The sequence below is a fragment of the Lepidochelys olivacea genome (assembly GCF_965140295.1).
Source record: "Lepidochelys olivacea isolate rLepOli2 genome assembly, chromosome: 3".
Classification (NCBI taxonomy): domain Eukaryota; kingdom Metazoa; phylum Chordata; order Testudines; family Cheloniidae; genus Lepidochelys; species Lepidochelys olivacea.
The window spans coordinates 30,384,373-30,406,381 of record NC_140413.1 but is presented as its reverse complement, the minus strand read 5'-3'; the positions used below and the strand labels follow the sequence as shown (position 1 = coordinate 30,406,381).

The window sequence follows — 22,009 nt, the reverse complement described above, 5'->3', positions numbered from 1 at the left end:
TACAGAGGTGATTCTTTTTTACTTTTTACTTCTATTAAAATCCTTCTTTTCAGAAACTGAATGCTTTTTCATTGTTCTTAAGATCCAAGGATTTGGGTCTGTGGTCACCTATGCAAATTGGTGAGGATTTTTACCAAACCTTCCCCAGGAAGTGGGGTGCAAGGGTTGGGAGGATTTTTGGGGGAAAGACTTTTCCAAACAACGCTTTCCTAATAAATAAACCCAGATAAATGTTTGGTGGTGGCAGTGGAAGTCCAAGGGCAAAGGGTAAAATAGTTTGTACCTTGGGGAAGTTTTAACCTAAGCTGGTAAAAGTAAGCTTAGGAGGTTTTCATGCAGGTCCCCACATCTGTACCCTAGAGTTCAGAATGGGGAAGGAACCTTGACAAGCCCTCTGCTATTTTTCCATATTGCAAGCCCACGAGCCTTTTTAAAAACAAAACACAACAAAAACCCAGCTTGCTTTTCTCTCCTCTGTTGCCGTATGAAAGACCCACACAACCAACCAGGGAAATGGAACCTACTCTCCAAGGGAAACGGTGAAACGGACTATACACAGCGCTGGTAAGTGTACAGAGCAAACCAGCTGAAAAATACAGACGTCTCCCATCTATCTCAGCTCTAACCATCTCTAATGTTGCAAGTAACACTAGTTGGTAAATTAATTGCCCCTTGCTGGTTTTAAAAGTTTTTTTTCCTTTTATAAGAAAAGCGAGCTGCTCCAAACAGCTGAACTTCTCCAAGGAGGAAGGTGTACATATTATAAATACTCAGAAACAGTCATGGAGGCACCCAGATATTTTGGGAAGTACTGGTTCTATTTGGATTGTTAACTCCTGAGGGGAGGGACTGTATTTTTCCTATGTTCTCTACAAAGGACACCACCTTGGCATTAAAGGTCTTATAAATAATTCTCAAAGATGTCAGCTAAGCAGTGCGAACAACAGCATGGGGGAAAAAACCTGCCCTACTGCATCAGCAATAACCCACATCTGTGTAACATGCTTAGAAGGTTACACTGGAAATGATTGCAGAGATGACAGAGCATATTTGTAATCCTTTGCACTCTGATACAGTAGCACTTTTCTGCTAAAGATCTGAAAGTGTGGCTCAGTTTGTGTTTGGAAAGCTCATCACCCTCCTGAAGTAGGGATGGGTTTTATCCTAGGGGAAACTGAGGTACCAACAGGGCAAATCAGCTAAGAATAACACTCAGGACTCCTAACTCCCAGTCCTCGGCTCCAGCCAATAGGTGCAATGCCTCAGTGGAACAATATCTCCTACTTCCATCTCTACCCTGCAAGAAAGAAAGGCAATAGGAAAACCGGAGTGTGTGATTTGCCTCACAACATACCTACACGCTGGGCCCAATCCTGACCCTTTGACATCAGTGGGAGTTTTGCCTGCGTCAGGACTGCAGGATCAAGCCCTTTTTGGAGAAAATGCAGATGGAAAGGAAAAGATCGGGGGTGGGGGAGGGGAGAATTGGCGGGAATGAAAGCCTGAAAAAAATTGAAAAATTATTCAGTAACAGTTCAAAGCCCTGCGCACGTAGGATGAAAGCTTTCTTGTGTGCAATAAATCTGAGAAGTGATTCAGTAATAGTTCATACTTTGCAGGGAGGAACCCTGTAATTAATGCAACCAACGTCCATAAGAACCAATATAATTTGAAGTACTGGTCGCTCAAATTACTTCTCTGCCTTTGGGCAGGCTTTCTTATGCACCCAACAAATGTGTATTTTTAATTTAAAGAAAAGCATGTCTAAGTAGCACAGCTAAAACAAGCTAGTCAATCCATGATACAGATCAGCCAGTGAGGTAACCTTATTGCATGGATTTATAATATGGTTATAATACAGTTCTCGCAATAGCTTTCTTTTGTTAGAAAGTTATGGAAACTGTAGCCAGTTCTTCTCTTTGGAGTGATAAAATCATCCTGGTTTGAATGTGGTCCTACCGGTAACCACATCTTGCCTGGATACAGTTATACCCCTTCCTGTGTCAGAATTGCCATACTAGTCTAGCACATTTAGACCACTATAATTGCATCCACACTGGGGTGGGTGTGTGGGTTGTAGCACTTTATATCACTATAATTAAAGTGGTACAACATGTGCATGTAGACAAGGCCTAAAAAGAGATTGGAACGGACAAAGGAATTTTTTTGGAGCCATCTGAGAAGGTACAACATAATATTGGCTTCTGATCCATTCAGAAATGACGACTGGTTAAATGGAACAGGATAAAGCAAATGGATAAATGTTATTTTCAAGCTTTTAGGAGGGTGTTACACTAAAGATTTGTAAGAGTACTGGACAGTGTCCTTTTATTTCTATTATTAATAGTAGAGATGGGCCCGTGCTCGGGATTCAAAACACCTTTGAACTTTGGAGACGTTTGGGATCATGATCTGTATTTTTGTGGCAAGGCTTGGACCCACTTCTAATTAACAGACAAGCATTTAGATCTGTAGAGACCGTGTAACTTAAGTGTAGTGGAAGCTTGTTGATTGTATAAGCATGTTGCACAACACTGGATTCTCTAAACATTTCTTTTTAAGTGGTTTTTCTATTTTGGTGCATGAATCAAGATGCCCTGAAATTACTGAATTTTATAAATACAGATTTGTCAGTTTCACAGGGCAGATGGACCTTGGATAATGCTTGGCAAGCTGGAGGTAAAAATACTGCCACAAGTAATTGTCAGAGGTGCCACAACTTCCTGTGATTTAAAAATGAAATCATCCCCGCTTCTAGATTATCAGGGCTAGTTGTCATCAATTTCTGCCTATACTAGCAAAAACCCTCAGTGCTGATAGTGGTTGTCACCAACTCATTCCCACTACATCCCACTTAGGTGCTAGGACAAAACAAATACAGACAGCATGAAATACAGAAGAGGTTTCCTATCAAACTTTCTGTAACTGCTTTGGACTACTGTGCTATTAACACAAACGTTTTTCAACCAGCTGAGGGGAGACCGGGGACCTGTTGATAACAACCACTATCAACAACTGGTCATTTTTCTACTGCAGACAGTGCAAGAAGGTGGATACATAAACCCAGAAGGGAGTGCATCGGAAGACAGTTCTGGGAGCTTAAGGAAGCTTAGTGGCCAATTGGAATGACTGACAAATCTTGTGATTCCATAGAGCTGAATGGAAAATTCCTAATGAGTCCAAATTTCAATGAAAATTGAAACAAGAAGTTTGAGCATGTTTCTGTGATTCTTATCAGCTCTAATTACATTGCATGTTGGCTGGAAAAATCCAAAATTCTATCTTGAAGACTGAGAACAGTTTGTACAAGTGACTAGATCAAGTCAGAAAATTATTTTCTCCGAACAGTGAAAAAATTGTTTCAGTTTGATGAAACTTGAATTTTTTGCAAAGATTTCCATTTTCATCAAAAAGCCATTTTCCAACTAAAAAAAGGTTTTGATGGAAACATTTTAACCAGCTTTACAAATGACTTTTTTTCCCCTTCAGCTGTTTCACCATCATAGCTGAAAGTGACTCACAGCGTCAAACTAATTCTCTCTACTTGGAATCCCACAAAGGAGTGAGCAAGATGGGCAATCTCTGCAGAGTAGTGAGAGTTCTGTTTTCCCAGAGTTTAGGGTAAGGTATTCTTCCTCCCCATTCTCCTTCACACATCTAGAGGACAATACAGTTTAATCACTTTGGCAGGATAGAAAGGGAACTTGCAGGACCCATGAGTGCCAGGATACCCACAATTGTGTATCATCAGTGTGTTTATTATACTGTATTCATAATGTTTAGAAAGGATTTCAAGAGGCCTCACACACATGTTGTTCAAACATGGGAGACAAGATAGATTCTTAAGGAAGATTGCACCTCCAGTCATTCAGTGGTGACCGAGTTACATGTCTAACCTCTCATGAAGTCTGATTCCTTCCTCTTTAGCATCACCAAAATCTGCCCTCTTCTCATTGTTCCCACTGGTGAAATTATTTTCCCTGCAGTGCTCATTCCTTTGTCTTGATTAATCTCAATTTCCAGTGTAGTCATCCTGACTCTTTCCCCCTCATGTCTATCCAAAAAGTTACCACTGGAGTCAGCTTTCTTTCATTCCCACCAATCTTGCCAGGTCAGTTGTTCATTGAATCTCTGAATTAACTTGCTGTCTCCTACTGCATCACATTTGAGCTTTTCTTCCCCCTCTACAAAGTCCTGGATAATCTTGCTGCCTCCTTCTTCCTCCGTCTGAGCTCTCATTTCCCCCTGCCCTTGGTGTTTCCTCACAATTTTGATTTGAGCCTTTTACCACATTACACCTGGTTCCTCTCCATCTCCTTACAACCCAGTCTCCCAGAAATCAGTTCTAGCTTATTAATAATTTTCATTTCCTCCCTTAAATTCAAACTAGTTTAGTGGATTAGTCTCTCTCTCTCTCTCACACACCCCCACTTCTGGGGACATTCTGTGATGAATAGCCTTGTGATATCTCCTTTCCTCCTCCTTTGCTTGTACACTATTTTAGACTGCAAATTATTTAAATGTGTGTAAAGCACACATTCTAGTGTACAATTTGCAGGGCAGAGATTGTGCCCCTCCTTTGTTTGGAAAGTGCCTGGCACATATTGGGCAGATTATTGCAATATAACAATAACAACCACCAAATACAGTGTTCTAGAAATAAAGAGCTGTTCTGTTTCAAATTGGAGGCTCTTTTTGGACAGAAAACACACATCTTTACTTTTTAAAGTATTAAAAATGTGTTAACCTCAAGTTTATGCCACACATCCGTACCATAGGTAAGTACTATAGCCTCCATATAACAGTTGGGAAAAATAAACAATGTTATACACATTCCCACTGGTCCAGCTAAACCTGTGGGAGCATTAGCGTGAGCCCTCCACTAGAGAAGGTTTAAACGAGACGGTAGTGTTATAATAATTTATTAATAATAAATGATTATAATAAATGCTTATTTAACACTATAGTCTCATCCAAACCTTCTATAGCGGTAGACACTGGTCCAGGCATGGGAGCCTTGTGTACAGAGGGCTCATGCTAGATTTCACTAAGTTTTTCTTGCTAAGATTCTCTCCTTCATTTATACTGAATTGTAATAATCTGCTGCATGTGCACACCTGATTGTCTAATTGATAAATTAACATTCCGTGACAAATATTTCTCCTTCTTGGATGTTGTAGGAGAGAAATAAAAATATGCAGGAGTTTACGTTAAAATATGAGTATTCTCAACCAATGTAGTTTTTACTCTGGTTTATACAATTCACCTCTTTCCCACAATCAGGGCTATATTAATAAGCTATCTCGAGGTACCTGAGGTTGTGCACAAGTATTCCATAAGCATAGGCTATATCTGTTACAAACAAAGAGCACTGTGTGAGCAGAGAAGAAATCACACACAAAATGAAAGAAGAATGAACAGGAGAGGAAAGTGAAAATAAAAGGGTTCCAAGCCTACACATACACATGAGGCCAAACCCTGTCATATTAAGGTCCATGGGAATTTTGCCACTGGGACTGAATTGGGACCAGGATATGTCCCAAACAAAATTTTTAAAAGGGAGCAGAGGGGAAGCTATACCTAAAATTAGATGAAAATACAGGAAAAGTTAAAAGGGAGACTGAAGAAGGAAGTAAACATTAAAAGAAAACAATAAGGACGAGTGTCAGATGTGGATTTATGGAGGAGCGGGGAGAAAAATCAGCTAAACCAGAGAGTCTGCTGTGCAGTTTCAGAGCGAAAATAACTGAAGCAGCACTTTATATTAAGAGCTTTATGTTTATTCAACCTGTTGCATTAATACTTAAACAACTTGGATTCCGTGTACTCCAGTAAATGGTCTTTAAATATGTATTTACTGTAAAAGCCTTAGATTCTAATATATATATATTTTGGAGACTGTAATGCAGATTGTCTCCTCTGTTGATACAACAGGACTGCTTAAGGCTCATCACAGAGTCAGTTATTTAACACAAAGGCTTAGAGGGAAAACAATATGATCAAGGACTACAAGCTAATAATAGAAGTTTGCAGTGCTTCCATTCAGCATATAAAAGCTAGGCTTAGTGAGATCAGACACAAAGCACGTTGTCTGTGTAACAAAGCTAAGAAAAGTGTTATTATGAAGAAAAGTAGGAAGGCAAAAGTAGCAAGTGGTTTGCTTTGCAATTCAGAGGGACCGTCTGTGGGGGAAGCGGGGGAGGAGGAATATATTATGGAAACCCATATTTCAATTAATGTAGCTCCCTTACATTCTACAACCAATACATTAAAGCTCTGTATGCTGGTGGATTACTCATCTGTAAAATCTTATGATAAAATACATCTACAAACAAACATTTAAAAGAGTGAAATATTTTGGATCCTATTTCACTAAGATTATTCAAGCAAGGGGGCATATTGGCAAAGGACTTGTCTCAATGGAGGGCAATGTTATTTCATTATTTAGGGTAAGTCCATGGTTGTTTTTAGATTTCAGAGTGAATTTTGCGTCATAGGAGCTCAACATGTTTCTTGATTTATTAAAATATCTTCATAAGTATTTTGGGAAGGGTATTAAACTTTAATCATTAAGAGACAGATTCTGAACTTTATCCAAGTGGGATAGTAATTTAATGCCACAAATAGTGCCCCTGAAGTCAGTGGAGCTACTAAGTATGCCTTTTTTCTACAGTCAGTTTTGAAACTTGAGCAGTATTGCTAACTCCAAGTACATACTGAGCAGTTGGTTTCTAAAAGGCCATACTATCTGGTCACTCCTCACAGATCATTTAGAATCATTAATTTCTCTAAGATGCCCAAAGCAATTTCAATAAATGTCAAAAACCTCTTAGGAATTTCCACACTGGGTCAGAGCAGAGGTCCATTGGACAGTATCCTGTCCCAACACTGGCAAGCATCACATGCAGCAGAGGCAGGTGTAAGAAACCCACAGTTAGCTGATGTGGGATAATCTGCCCACACAGAGGTCTCAGCCTAATCAGAGTTTGGTTTAAATCCTAAAGCATGAGGTTTAATATCCCTTCCAAAATTCGTTATTAATTATAGCAACTCTGGATATTCTTGATATCTGTATCCATATCCAGTCTAACTCTTGTTAAAGTCTTGGCCTCAATGACTTCCTGTGGCAATGAGTTCTACCTCTTAAATTGAGGTTACTTACCTTCAACTGGAGGTTCTTTGAGATGTGTGGTCCCTATCTGAATTCCAGACCTGGGTACACATGTGCAGCATGTGCTTGAGATCAGAGATTTCTAGCAAGTAGTGTCCATTTGTCCGCATCTGCACAGTTGCTCTCCTCATGCTCCGCACTGAGGGTATAAGAGGCAGTTCAGGCTGACGTCTTTCCAGTTCTGCTGTTACCACAAATCATAATGATCTGAAGCAGAGGGGAAGGAGGGTGGGTAGTGGAATGCAAAGAGGGACCACACATCTCAAAGACTCTCCAGGTACGGGTAAGTAACCTCTCCATTTCTTCTGTGAGTGCTCGTCCCCATAGGTATGTCCACACTGCAATGTAATCCCAGGGTTAGTGGGATTTGAGTCAGCGGATCCACGTTTGAGAAGCCAGGGCTTAAGCACACTGATTGCCAACCCTAGCTTAAGGTTGACTTAAGGAAGACTTAAGAATTTTTTAACCCAGGCCTGAACCGAGGGCTCTGGCATCTACACTGCCATGTCCAGCCAACTGTATCCCAAACTCCCAAAATGTGGCTGCTCTACCCCTTCGTTCGTGGTGCAGTGCTGAAAAATTAGACTGTCCACCCCGCATGTTACAGGAAGTTTGAACAGGCTGTCAACATCCTGCCAAGTCACCATTTTGGTCTGAGTGCTCCCAGATTCAGCAACATGGGGGACTTGCTATTTCAAGAACTTTTCTAACTTTGGCTTTTTCTCCTGTTTCAGCAAGTAAACAGAGCTTCCATGAGACACTGGTGGGAAGCTCAGTGGTGTTTCCTGACCCACCAAAGGCACTTGACAGATTTAATGATGAAGAAGGAAGGTGACAGTCATGGAAGACTCAGACTGGCTGATGCTGCTTATGACACTCAGTATAGCCACTGCCCCATATGCAGCCAGTGTTTCTGGGGCAGGGTCACAAGCACAGACTGGATGGGATGACAAGCAATAGGTCCAAAACATTTGCATGAAGAAAGGTTCTGAAGCACCGTGAATAGCTTGCCCAGTATAAAGATGCGCATAAGGGCAGCCATGCTGGTCCACAAGTAGGTTGCTATAACCACCTAGAATGTGGCTACCCAAACTGCTACAGGTCCGTTACTAACCAGTTTGGTGTTGGGAAGTTGACTGCAGGAAAATGGTGGCAGAGGGTTTCTGAGGTAACCAGTCATGTGGCTTACCCCAAAGTGGTAGGCATAAAAGACATGCCTGAAGTAATTGCTGGCTTTGCTGCGCCATGTCCATTGATGGGATTCCTGTGCCCATAGTTTGTCCTCCTCAAGGAGCATGAGTACATAAACTGCAAAGGGTACTAACTCCATAGTTATGCTGGCTCTGGTGGGCCACAGAAGCTGATTTATGAATGCCAGTGTTGGCTGCTCTGGAAAGTTCATGCTGCCAAAGTTTTCTGACGTTTCGGCGACTACGTTCATGGACAAGCTGGGACACTATTCCATCCACATGACATTGTCATAAACAGAGTTACTGTCCCCACTGTTACTCTGGGAGGCAGCCCCCCAGACCTCCTTCTGTCACGGCTTATGAAACCATACCCTGATCTCAGAGGCCCTGACAAAAGATGATTTAATTACTCTCTCAGGGGGTGTGGAATGGTGGTGGAATGTGTGTTTTGCACATTGGAATCCAAACAGGTCTGTAGACATTGCCAATGGGATTTCAGTGTCATCAATGCTGTCTGCATTACTGTAGCTTGCTGTGCTCTGCACAGTCTTTGTGAAGCTGAATGGACCTATGACAGCGAGGGACAGCTGAACTAGTACTGAGCCAGAAAGTGCACCTACCGCAGCTGCGGCTGGATGCAGTCCAGCAACAGAAATCAGGGATGTTTGCATGGCCCAATGGAAGAGGGAGGCATTGATTGTTTGTCTGGGTGGGGTGTTGATTGCATTGCACTGTATTTCTGAATGACATTACTGCTTATGAAATGGGGGGGCAGAAGAGAAACCATATGGATTTATGTATATAACTGTGCTGAGACATGGATTTTGCATACAGCCCCCAAATTGTCCCTGATCATGTGTTGACCTTTATTACTTGAAAAACACATTAGCTGATGTGTTGCAATGAGGGCAATAAAATTTCTTTATAATTTTTTCCCACATATATTGGACAAGTACACTATTAAACCACTGCCTGGCAAGCCAGCTGCCATTACACCAGCAACACAAAAAGCTTTAAAGTAACCAAGCACAAAGTGCATAAACAAGTACAATCAGTGGAATGATGTACAAGACACCGCCCCTCATTACTACTGAATGTCCCGTCCTCCCATTCTCCTTTCCATTCCTTCCACTTTTGCCACACACTTGAGGCTGGAGCAAGGGGGGAGGCATCCACAAGGGAGGGGTTCAGCACTGAGGACTGCATGCATCCCACTGTTCATATGGCCCAACTGCATGGCCCACCCAGCTATGCAATTGTCCAAGCTGTTCTTGGAATGCAGGCCAGGTTACTGCAGAGGGGTATGTCTTATGACTATTAGAGACAGCAGCTGCTCACAGTTCTCTCTCGTGCACTCTATCATCCTCCCTTCACTGCCATTCCTGTTCCAGGAACTGCAAACAAATGTCTGCTCCTGTTCTGCTACCCTATGCTCAAGCTGCCAAGCCAGCCTCTCACCATATCTCTCCTCTTGCTGCAAGTTGCTTTGCCTTTGGTACTCAACCTGCCTGTTGGCCTGGGCCAGAATGTCAATGTAAGTACACAAATGCTTCCTCTTGTAACAGTGCAAGAAGCTATGGGGAGCCAGGCTTCTGCAGTGTGGGGAAGCTTTGGCGGTATTATAGCTTGTAGAGGGCGAAGGGCTTGGAATAGGACAAGACATAGAGGGTTGTCTCAAATAGCCCAGTGCCAGAGCACAGAAAAAAATCGTTTTGGAATATCAAGGGCAGAAAATGTTACTTTTTGAAAACTGAACTTCAATATATTGGCAGAGGGCACAAACTCCTTAGGCACAGCTGGTTTAATCACAGTGAAAGAAGTGCTGAGAGAATCATAAGTTAAAAATCACAACTCCCCCCCCAGGCTCTGCAACTGGAGTTGTGGGGAGGCTGGTAGCCTACAGAAGCCTACTCCTGTCATTTCAGGAACTGCACATTTTGGAGGACGGAACAGTTCTTGAAATCCGAAGACTTACTTAATAGGCATAATAACCCTATAGTTAAAGCACTGCCGCGGCAACGCTTTAACATCGTTGCCCCTTTTGCCTCCCCCTTTCCCCCCGGCCGCCAATCGTGGGGCAAAGGGAGCAGCTGCTCCGGGGCCAGCGATTTAAAAGAGCCCGAGGCTCCGGCTGCCGCTGCCTCAGGTCCTTTAAATCACCGCTGGAGACCTGGGCGATTATTCCAAGCTGCCAGTGGGAAACCAGGTGTGTATGCCACCAGGTGAAAGTAACTCCATAAGGCTGAAGTCTTTTACTCAGTCCCAGCTGCCAGCCAGGAGCTCCCTCTTGCTCCCCCAGATCTTGCCAGCAACTGAACTGTTTGTGGTCCTGTCGTTCCTGCAATCAGCCAGGAACACAGTCCTCATGCCTCCAGCTCCAGGCAGGCAGCAACTGACTGTCTCTTGTACGCCAACTTCTTTTATATATGGCCTTGGTGGGCCCTGATTGGCTGCTTACCTGCAGCCTCTCTCCAATTAGCTGCATCCCCCACAGCCCCTTTAGGCAGACTGGAAGACTTCTCTACTGCTCCTTTCTGGGACAGGGTGTGGTAGGACCCTGAGGCCTCCAGCCGAGGGCCTCTGGACCCAATACACTCTGTCACAGAGACACTGAAGGACCTCAATCAAAAAGAAGACTGAAAGGCAACTTGACATAAAATACCTGGTACTTAATCTTGCACTCCCCCCCCACCCAAAAAAAAAAAAAAAAAAGCATATAAAGAACCAAGAGTTGGAAGTTAAAGATAAAATTTAAATTAGAAACAAAGCATAACTTTTTAATGGAGGGTGATTAACCACTGGAAAAAACTAAAATGGGAAATTATGGTTTCTTCATCTCTTGATATCTTCAAATCAAGACTGGATGTTTTTCTTGATTATATCCTTTAGTCATACACACATTACTGGGATCAATACAGGGGTCACTGGATGAAGTTATATAGTCTGTGTTATTTAGAAATCAGGCTAGATGATCTCATTGTCCCAAGTTTGAAGATCACTGCTCAGTGCTTTGAATTAAGGAGATTTTGAAAACTGGCTCTATCCAGAAAGTTCACAATTTATTTGGACTAGCCAAAGAGGTATCAGATTTTTTTTAAATGATGAATAAATTATTTTAAGATTCAAAACACTTAAGGCAGAATTCATTCCATTGCCTAGAGCCTTGTATTTGCCCTCTCTGCACTGAAATTAATTTCACCCCCGTTGAAAAGTGTAGGATTTAAAGTTACAACTAAGTTCTCTTTAAAGCATTTGATAGACATCCCATTTACAGTATGTTCCTTGACATGATTCCAATCCTGCAACATTTGAAGTTAATGGTACTAATTCATGTGGGTGAGGACTGCTTGCATAAATGAAGGGTTTGCATGATCAGGCCCCATGTTCACACAGCACTGAACATACTGGTCACTTCCTAATTTAAGCCTTGATTCATCGAGGTACTAATCATGTGCCTAACTTTACACATGCGACTAGTCTCATTGACTTCAACTTACAGACATTTAGGCACTTAACTACTTTGCTGAATTATGGCCTTACTTACCAGTACATACCAAAGCCAATGCTCAGGGTTGTGTTTGATTTAATCTGCTATCAGGACAACAGCAATACCCAAAGCTATGGTGATTCCTATTTTGTGTGTTTATAATGTCAGCTATTATAGGGAAAAATGACTTAACCCTTGATCTCAGGTCTTAGCAGCCTAAAACTTTTCAATCCACATTTAAACAGTGAACATTTCATGATGCTATAAAAAAAAAATCGCTGTTTCTCAAATTAAAGAGACAGATAACGTCCTGTTTGCACAGACAGGACTTTCATATAAATCACATCCAGGGTTACACAATAACCAGTCACTGCTGCTCCATGCACAAGTCAAAATCAAGACTTTGAGTTTGTAACACTGTCCTCATGGTGTCTTCTCCAAATACTCCAAGCATTTTGTGAACTTCTCATTAGCTCGCATACAGTTTAACAGGTTCTAGTTTTCTTGTGTCCACCTTTTAGATACAAAAAGGAGTATGTCTGCGCTGTAAAGTCCCACCTTCCAGGTAGCAAGTGAAAGTAAACCAGTTTCTTTAAAACGTAATTAAAATGGCCCTCTTCTACCACGTTTACTCTTGAGGTGGCTTGCTGAACGCCTGATATTTTTCCTCTCCTGATGATGTTGCTTCTCAGCTTCCTGCTGTTTCTTCTGCTGCCCTGACTGGAATATTTACAAAACAGACGAGTTAGAATTCCAGCTGGCCCGCAAAAATGGTACAACATTAACAAAGTCAGGGCAGTTCCTGAGCTACATGTAGTAAAAACTGCACAATTCTAGACATAAACACGAAAAGGAACAAGATAATTTATGTGTAATATTTACAGTTTACAAAAACTTTCCCCATTAAACTGTCAAGCACTCAGGTACCATAGAAATGATGTTTTTAATTTTATCTACATTGCATGAATTTGTGTAAAACTAAGGTTCTTATACATGCATCCATCATGTTATTTGAGCATAAAAAGCTATGTTTCCAGCAGAGAATTCTAATGGTAAAAATATTACCATTAAGGTGATGTTATAGCAGTTTGTTCAGCACGATGCTTTAGGTTCTAGCACTGCAGCTTTAAAATGCAGTGTATTTTAGAGGCACACAGTTTAATGTAATGATTAAAAAAAAAATCTTCAGTCCTTTTGTTCTCCAAATCTTCTGCCTCTCTAGTTTGAACTCAAAATTATTTACATTCCAAACATACATAAGATTTTTACTTTGTGCTTTCCTGACGTCACCTCTACTTCAGAATGGAGACACACGGTTTACAGTTCATTGCAGGCTTCCATGTGTTCTATTCCACCTACTCATGTTCAAGCCCAGAAGAGTTTGTTCCTCTGTTGGCTAAAGATGGCTATCACACACTTTACACACAAGTATTTCAAAAGACAATAAGAGAAACTCCCAGGAAACAAAGGGTTTTGTTTTGTTTTGTATTTTTAAACTTGTATCATGTTACACAATAGCTCTGCTATTGATTACATTACTAGGCATGTTTTTACAAAAAAATTGATTAAATTTCTGTACCAACATGGCATGTTTCTGTGCTTTGTTGATAATGTTATTCCTCCTTCTCATTTATCATTGACTACAAATACTAGCTCAACAAAACCTTAAAAGCACACTGTACGTTTCAGGACAAACAGGAACAAAGCAGGTACGTAGTTACCCAGTGCAAATTAAACTGCCTCTCTACAAATCATATCTGTAACTTCAGGAAATTCAGGTATTACTTTATAAGACAAGAAACTATAGTAGAGCTTCACTAGTCAGCACTTTTGTAGGGCCAGCCCAAGAACTGACTGGAAAATGTGGTAATGGGCAGAGAGGCCAGCATGCACATTCTCCATGGGCCAGTGGGGGAGCACTGCATAACCCCATGCCCCAAAGACTCACGCAAGCCAGAACAGGGATGGGTTATACGGTGGTGACAATTTCTCTTCCACCCACATTGGAAGGAGGCAGAGGCACGAGCACCACCTCACCTGTTTTGTATTTTAGCAATAAACTGCAATCCTGGAAATTCACTAGAGTGTGAATTCACAGTGTTAAATGAAATGTTTTCCCTTTAGAGCACAAAATACATATCACCACCAATAAGTCATGGAAATACACAAAAGGCGGCGGGGGGGGAGAGAAATCACATTAATAGGGAAATAAAACCAAAGCAAACCTAATAGTTATGCATACAGAATATTTATGCCCTGCTTCTGCAATCTGATTAATATGAGTGGACTCTCATGATCCACCTGAGAGCAGGAATCTGCCCACTGGGCTCACACTGCAAAATCAGGGCCTTTGTCTGGAAGCTGTTCAAAGCACTGAAGTATCTTTTCTGTGTGCTGTAAAATGACTAGTATACTTTAGATGCGATAAGATTATTTATATCTGTCAAACCATAAATAACAGCTGGAATTATTTTTATTCAGATTCTGTCAGGAATGCAATGCAATACAGGAGGGACACTATACTAACCACTGTATTAATATTATTGTATTAATCAATCTGTGTCATACTCAGACTCATAGATAACGTCAGCAGGGACCACACTGTGATCATTTAGTCTGACCTCCTTTATAACACAGGCCAGAGGCTTTACCCGAAATAATTCCTGTTTTGAACTGGAGCATATCTTTTAGAAAAAGATCTAATATTGATTTTAAAATTGCCAGTGACAGAGAATCCACCATGACCCTTGGTAAGTGGTTCCAATGGTTAAATATGTGTGCCCTATTTCTAGTCTGAATTTGTCTAGATTTGGCTTCTAGCCAGTAGACCTTTGTCTGCTACAGCGAAGAGCCAATTATTGGAGATGCAGAAAGAACTAGTTTCTATATTCATTAAATCAATACATGCCATTTTGCTTTTTAGCACTTTTTTGAATGTATGTGAACCAGTTAATTCAGAAGTTTATTCCTTCCAGTTATGTATCTTTAGTTTCATAGATATTTTTATGAGTGTATCAAGAACTTACTTACTATACCACTCAGCATTTTGGTACATTAGCAACATTTTACGCTAACAAGCAAAAAAAAGTAATACAATTTGATTGCTGAAAGGCACACAAAGCATGGGATGAGTATTATTAACTGATCAATTTAATCCAAAAAGATTTTCCTTTAAAAAAAAAAAAAAAAAGTTACTAAGGGTATGTCTACACTGCAATTAAAAACCAGTGGCTGGCTCATGGCAGCTGATTCGGGCTACGGGGATCAGGCTAAGGGGCTGTTTAATTGCAGTGTAGACATTCGGGCTTTGGCGGGAGCCGGGCTCGAGGACCCTGCGAGGTGGGAGGGTCCCAGAGCTTGGGCAACAGCCTGAGCCCAAACATCCACACTGCAATTAAACAGCCCCTTAAACTGAGCCCAAGTCAACTGGCATGGGCCAGCCACTGCTTTTTAACTGCAGTGTCAACATACCCTGAGATTCCCCTCGCTTTAACTGTTCAGCTACCTCCATTTTGACTAATTTAATAGACGTCTTTATAACATGTGCTAGCTCTCCTAAAACAAATTATAATTGTTTTTAAATAACTTGCAATGACTGTTCTTGCATTTTAAATATTTTTTCCTGGAGAGCATCTGAATACCCCATAAAACCCTTGTTAATACATTTCTTGGTTCAAGAAACTCTCCTAAGTACCTTAAATCTCCACACAGTATTTCTTTGCAACACTTACTATACTGCCAAAAGTTATTGCTTTTTGGACTTTTAAATTTATCCGCTGTTCTTACCCTATAAGCAGATATCAAACTTGCTATGTGATAGCATAAAAAGGGGTTTCCTACCATTGTCCAGAATGCATTCTAAAGTACTCTTTAGAAAATAAAGTTGCATTGATTTAAGCATTAGCTTGTTAATATGGAACTGACTTGAATCATGCTTTTCTCTTTTGATGACCAGACTTTGCTTCCACACAGTCCCTTTCACATCTTTATCCAGCACATTAGAAATGCTACTTTACTGATTAAGTCAAATGTCACTTGTTATGAAGGACATTAGAAGGCCAGCGCTGAAGAAAACCCTGTGTAAGTTGATTCAGTAAAAGATATTATCTCAACTACTGTGTGTCTCCCCTCTCTCTCCAATATCCTGGGACAACACAGCTACAACAGCACTGCAAACAATTGGAATTGAAAGGCACTGGACAATATTGTGGACCCCTCAGTAAAAACAATGGAAAAAGACAGACCATCTAGGAAATACCAGGAGATAAACTTTGTAACGTTAACAATGATCAATTCCTTTGGGGGGGAAGTTGGGATTTGGAGGGAAGCAGATACCACAGAGCCACTCAGGTACCAAAACCTGTTCAACCTCCAAACTACATTGATCCACAAGAACTAAAAATACAAACCCATGGAGGATAGATAAGAAGACAGAAAATATCATGACATTCAATAAATCCATGGTATGCCCACACCTTGAATACTGCATGCAGTTCTGGTTGCCACATCTCAAAAAAGATATATTAGAATTGGAAAAGGCACAGAGAAGGGCAACAAAAATTATTAGAGGGACAGAACAACTTCCATCTGAGGAGTGATTAAAAGGATTGGGAGTGTTCAGCTTGGAAAAGAGATGACCTAAGTGGGGCTATGATAGAGGTTATAAAATCATGAATGATGTGGAGAAAGTGAATAAGGAAGTGTTATTTACCCCATCACATAACATAAGGACCAAGGGTCAACCAATAAAATTAATAGGCAGCAGATTGAAAAACAAAACAAAACAAAAACAAAAAACAAAGGGAAGTACTAATTCACGCAATGCACAGTCAACCTGTCGAACTCATTGCCAACGGGTGTTGTGCAGGCCAAAAGTATAAATGGGTTCAAAAAAGAATTAACGAAGTTCATGGAGGATAGGTCCATCAATGGCTATTAGTCAAGATAGTTGCTCTGGGTGTCCTAAGCCTTTAATTGCCAGAACCTGAAAGTGGACAAGGGGATGATCACTCAATAGTTCCCTGTTCTCTTCATTACCTCTGAAGCATGTGGCATTGGCCACTGTTGGAAGACAGGATACTGGGCCACATGGACCATTGGTCTGACCCAGTACAGCTGTTCTTATGAAGGCTATGTATTAATTTTATGCCCTCTTCCAAAAGGGCATGATATCGGTGTCTAAACCTTGGAGATGGGACAATGAAAGGCAGGAGTTAATGATGGTCCTAGCAGTGTTAAACTCCCTCTAGGCTTGCCAACTGCATTCTCTTCATCTTTTGAAAAGATCATATCATATGACATGGCTCCTTTCCAGCCCTACTTTTTTTCTGCTCCCATGGACTACAGTGGGATTGGCTCAGGGAAGGGGGGATTTTCCATCCCATTTTACTTTTCTTCATCTCTCTTCTCCCCACTTCACAGAGAGGACACTGGGGGCCCACATTCACTGAACTATGTGTCATATTTACTTTTAACTAGGCCTTCTTACCATTATAAATTGTGTACATTTCTATATTCAATAAAGCACCCACACTGAAGAACTTTTAAATGGAGTCACTTGCAACAGAATTGTAACAAAGTAATATACTGATTCTGCTGGGATCAAATCCAGAATGGCATTTCCAACTATTCCCAAATCTTCCCCTCCCCCAAAAATCTTTATGGAAGCTGATCTTTCTTTTGTTCCCCATCATCAATTGTAGGAAGCATTCTGTCTCATCATTTTCTAATATAAAGCGGGTATACATGGGAAGCCCTGCAACGCTCATTTAATTAGCTGTAAGGAGTTACACCTGCTGGTAATGCTCCTGAAATGGTGATCCTTTCCAGAGCTTCACTGGAATCTGTGACTTATTCCAAAGTCCACACATTTTAAATTCCAAAGTGGATACAGAGAAATGTTGATGAGAAACGCGTGTGAAAAATTGGTGATAGGAAGTACAATAAGAAATTCCAGTGACTTTGGTTTACTTAACCTTTTGTGTCCCAATTATCCAAAGTGGCACATTCTAATAACTACTTCAGACATTCTGACCACACTATTGTAGTTTTACTTCCATGATGAGAGTTAATTGACAGGTGCTGAACACAAATGGATGATGATGAACAACTTGCCCAGAGGAAGACCAGTTTTAACTGAAACAGATTTCACCAGCTGAAGAATCAACTAATATGAATCTTTATCTTTCACCATCTCCGACCATGTTTTACATGTGCATCACTTTTCCACCCAGAGATCCCAAAGTGGTTTACAGAATATGTAAACACATACGCAATCAATTTCCCTCCTCCTTGCCTCCTCCCCATCCCCCCAAATGCAATCACCTGGAGGGTGAAACAGCTTTTTAGAAACTACACAACTGTTTCCGGAAAGAAATTACGAAAACACCATCCAGTTGAAATTGCTTGGCAAAGTTAGGTGGGAAGAATGCAGTTACTCACTCAAATTGTAATTTGGCAAGTACATTGGAACTACATTTCTTATTCTTGTCAATAGTGCCATGGAACTTCAGTGATCAAAGTCGTCGGAAGTTCTGTTTTATCAATATGAGACACTCCCATCACTAATGACTCAGGGGGAAGACTCTCACCTACAGGACATCATCACCACTTCTTTCAGCATCCTGGGTATTTTTTGCCTATGAATCAAGTACTGATCAAACACAATACTGTGAGAATTGACAAGGTGCTAGCATTGGATGATATAGCTACAGATGATCTACTAAGAGAGGGAACTAGTGTTTCCCACCACGATATGAGTCTGGTGGGGCTGCCCACACACACACACAGGTGTGCAAAAAAGTAAAGGTGCAGTCAATTTATGAAGAAATCAAGAAGCACATCTGTTTTGGATGGATTTGGGCTCCCTGTTTTTTCAGATGACAAATTTATCATCCTGTGCATTATCTTATTTACAGAAGATATTTTTTAACTCACCTTTTTTAATTTGAATGTCATCTGTTTGCTGCCTACTGTGGTATCAGATACACTGAGTGTGCCAAGCTTTTCTTCAAGCTTCAAACGATCTCCAAGAGTTTTTCTGCAGAGAACAATTAAAGAAAAGCCTGTTTCTATTCTTGTCACATCACATTGTATCATCAGTCTTTACAATAGCAAACAGAAGAAATCACAAACTCTACAAAACAGTCAAATCCTATAACATGCAAAAAAATTGCAATTGGGTTGTACTTCTGTCATTCTGCACCCCATTATTAAGCAACATACATGCAGCCAACACATATGAAAAGCAAGTTTCAGTTATTCCCTTCAAGCATTGCTCATTGTACAGCCGTTTTTCAACTTCTGACAGATTTTTTTAATTTTTAAATTCAGGCCTTAGTTCAGACACAAACCAGACCCAATTAGTCCATGCCATTCCCACTGAACCAACATGTGCTATGACAACAGTTTTCTATGGAATATCTGCAGGTGCCAAGTAATTCAGTTGCAGTAGATATTCTAGTGTATTGATCTTAAATAAAATGTAAGACAGGCATTTTAAAGCAAAATGCACCCATTTTGCTTAGCAACCTTAGTTTCTAAAGCCAAAAATACTTTCTACCTTCTACTTCTACGAACATTTATTTTGATTTTTCCCCCCATTATAATAGGCATTTCTGACTCCCTTATTTGTAGCAGCTACCTGAGCTGATTAAAATAACACTGGCGGTATGGGAGCTCAATGTAAGTGATTCTAAAAGTTTCATCCTACTTCTATATCAGGAGAAAATATTCTATACCTATCATAGGTTTAGATTTAAAAATTTAAAAATAGAGTCAAACCTCATGATTCTGCACTAATGAATGGAAGACCTTTGTGAATGACTGAATTTTTCTGAATTAGCAAGACAGACCCTGATTCCATAAGGAGCTCTATGTGGACAGACCCCTTCTCCCACTGAAACAGAGTCTAAACTCTTTGGGAGAGGGACTGTGTCTGTTATGTGTTTGCACAGTCCCTAGCACAATGCGGCCTTGATCCATGATTGGGGCCCTATGTAGTACAGTACTGTAATACTAACTGCAAATAGGACAGGGCCCAAATGACCAATCAATAAGGAAGATTAAACTTTATTATGCAATATACATCATTTAGTCTGACAATTGTAGTTTACTTTTAAATAGCATTCATTATAAATGAAGTATACTTCATTCATTCATAAATGTAATGAAGTCTTAGAAATCCACAATCTCACTATTAGATCTTTGTTGAGATGGGGAGAGAGACTGCCTTTTTTGTGCAAATTATCAGCAAGGTACTGATGTATATATTTCACAGATTACTTTTATGAAGGGAAAAAACAGACAGACAAATGGCTGAAAGACTGGGCCCTCAGTATGGAGCCAGGGGAGTTTGCAGGATGTTGGTTAAAAAATAATTTATGTATATGAAAGGCTTTTTCATATGAACTATACAAAATTACTGTCAAGAATTGCTTTCCCCCCATGACTAGCTATTTTGACTCTGGTTTTTCTCCAGTATATTTTTCAGTGAGAACTTGTAAAAACTTGTTCCATCTGTGCTATTTGAGAAGACAAGCTAAGCCTCAGAGCTAACTATGGCAGGAGATCAGTCACTGACAGTGTAGCGGGATTTCTACTTTAAACTGAAGTTCACTTTTCTCCCCTTTGAAAGTGAATGAGAGAAATGTGGCTACTACCCAGCAATTCTTTAGCATGACTGCTTGGATGGTGCTTCAGTCAGAGGAAAATTAATGTGCGGGAGATGGTAGGAAAATGCTATAGGATAATAGCTTTATTCTATAAATAAGGTGGTGCATATATGTATCTGTGTGGTATGCACTCACAAAAATATTGCTTAAACATCTATGTTGTGACATACAACTACTCCATACATAGCGAAGGGGAAGGAAACATACTTTTTATCTCCTCCAAAAACATGGCCCAACGGGTACACTAAGAGTGCTGTTCAATTATTATTTATTATTTGTATTACCATAGCACGTAGGAGTCCCAGCCAAGGACTCCTGCTAGGCTTTGTACAAAGACAGAAAAAGATGACAGATCGTAAGCTCTTTGGGGCAGAAACAAAGTGTAAGACAGGAGTCAACAGATGGATACAGACAGACAGGGGAGCACAAGGAAACAATGGTCAGCATAATAGGCTGATCTCAGCACACCAGCGGCTTAATAGTTGTGGAGTTTTTGCAGGCATCAGAGCAGAGGAGTTTTAAGGAGGTGCAACATGTGAGAAGACACATGGAGGCTGACATGTTGACAGAGAATGAAAGATAGGGTTGCAACAGATTGGGAAGGGCTTGAAAGTGAAGACAAGCAACTTATATTTGCTGCAGAGAGATTGGAAGACATGGTCAAAGCACTGTGGTAGGAAAATGGTCTTTGCAGCAGCATTCTCAATGGATATGAGCAGGGCACAACTGCATTTGTCAAGACCAGAGAAAAGGATGTCACTGTAATCAAGACATGATATGATGATAGTCTGGACGAGAGTCTTAGCTATAGGAGACGGATATGAAAGGTTGTATCTTAAGAGATATAACACAGAAAGAGTCTGAAAGATTTGGACATAGAGAGAGGTCTATGTCTTCACGCGCAGGCTGAATTGAAGATGACACCCAGGTTGTGGGTCTGAGCGACAGGCAGGATGTTCGTGTTGTCCAGTGTGACCAATAAAGGCAGTAGCAGGGAGGGTTCTGGTTGTTTTGCTTTGATTAGTTTTGGAGGGAAAGGAAAGGGGAAAATTAAGAGCTCTTTTAGCCATGTTGAAATTGAGCTAATGGCTGGACATCTATGAGGAGATGTCAGAAAGACTGGCCAAGATTTTAATTTGGACAGGAGACATGCCTGGAGTAGATAGATAGATCTGTGAAGCTGTCAGCACAGAGATGGTATCTGAATTTGTTTGCAAATAAAGTACCCAGAGATAAGGTGTAGAGGGAGAAGAGAAGGGGACCACAGACAGAGTCCTGTGAAATCCCCACAAAAAGTTGGAGTGGGGATAAGGAGAATCCTCTGAAGGAGTGATGAGCGGTAGGATGTGAAGCAGGAGAGTGTGTCATGGAACCAAAGAAGAATTTCAAGAAGAACATGGTCAACAGTGTCAAACATGGCTGACAAGTCAAAGTAGAATGAGGATGGAGTACTGGTTCTGAGCTCAGTCTGCTCGCTACGTAAATGTCA

The 22,009-nt window shown here is 40.8% G+C and overlaps 1 protein-coding gene across 1 annotated transcript in view; it reads right to left on the bottom strand.

The window, feature by feature from the left end:
* Nucleotides 1-11,120: 11,120 nt before the first annotated feature.
* Nucleotides 11,121-22,009, bottom strand: part of NOL10 (nucleolar protein 10) — a 91,111-nt gene continuing 80,222 nt past the window's right edge. Inside the window, exons 20-21 of the mRNA XM_084624567.1 lie at nt 18,785-18,887; nt 11,121-12,568 (exon numbers count right to left, since the gene is read on the bottom strand). Of these exons, the coding sequence (XP_084480693.1) occupies nt 12,452-12,568; nt 18,785-18,887 (220 nt within the window). The 3' untranslated portion in view covers nt 11,121-12,451. The remainder of the gene's footprint in view (nt 12,569-18,784; nt 18,888-22,009) is intronic.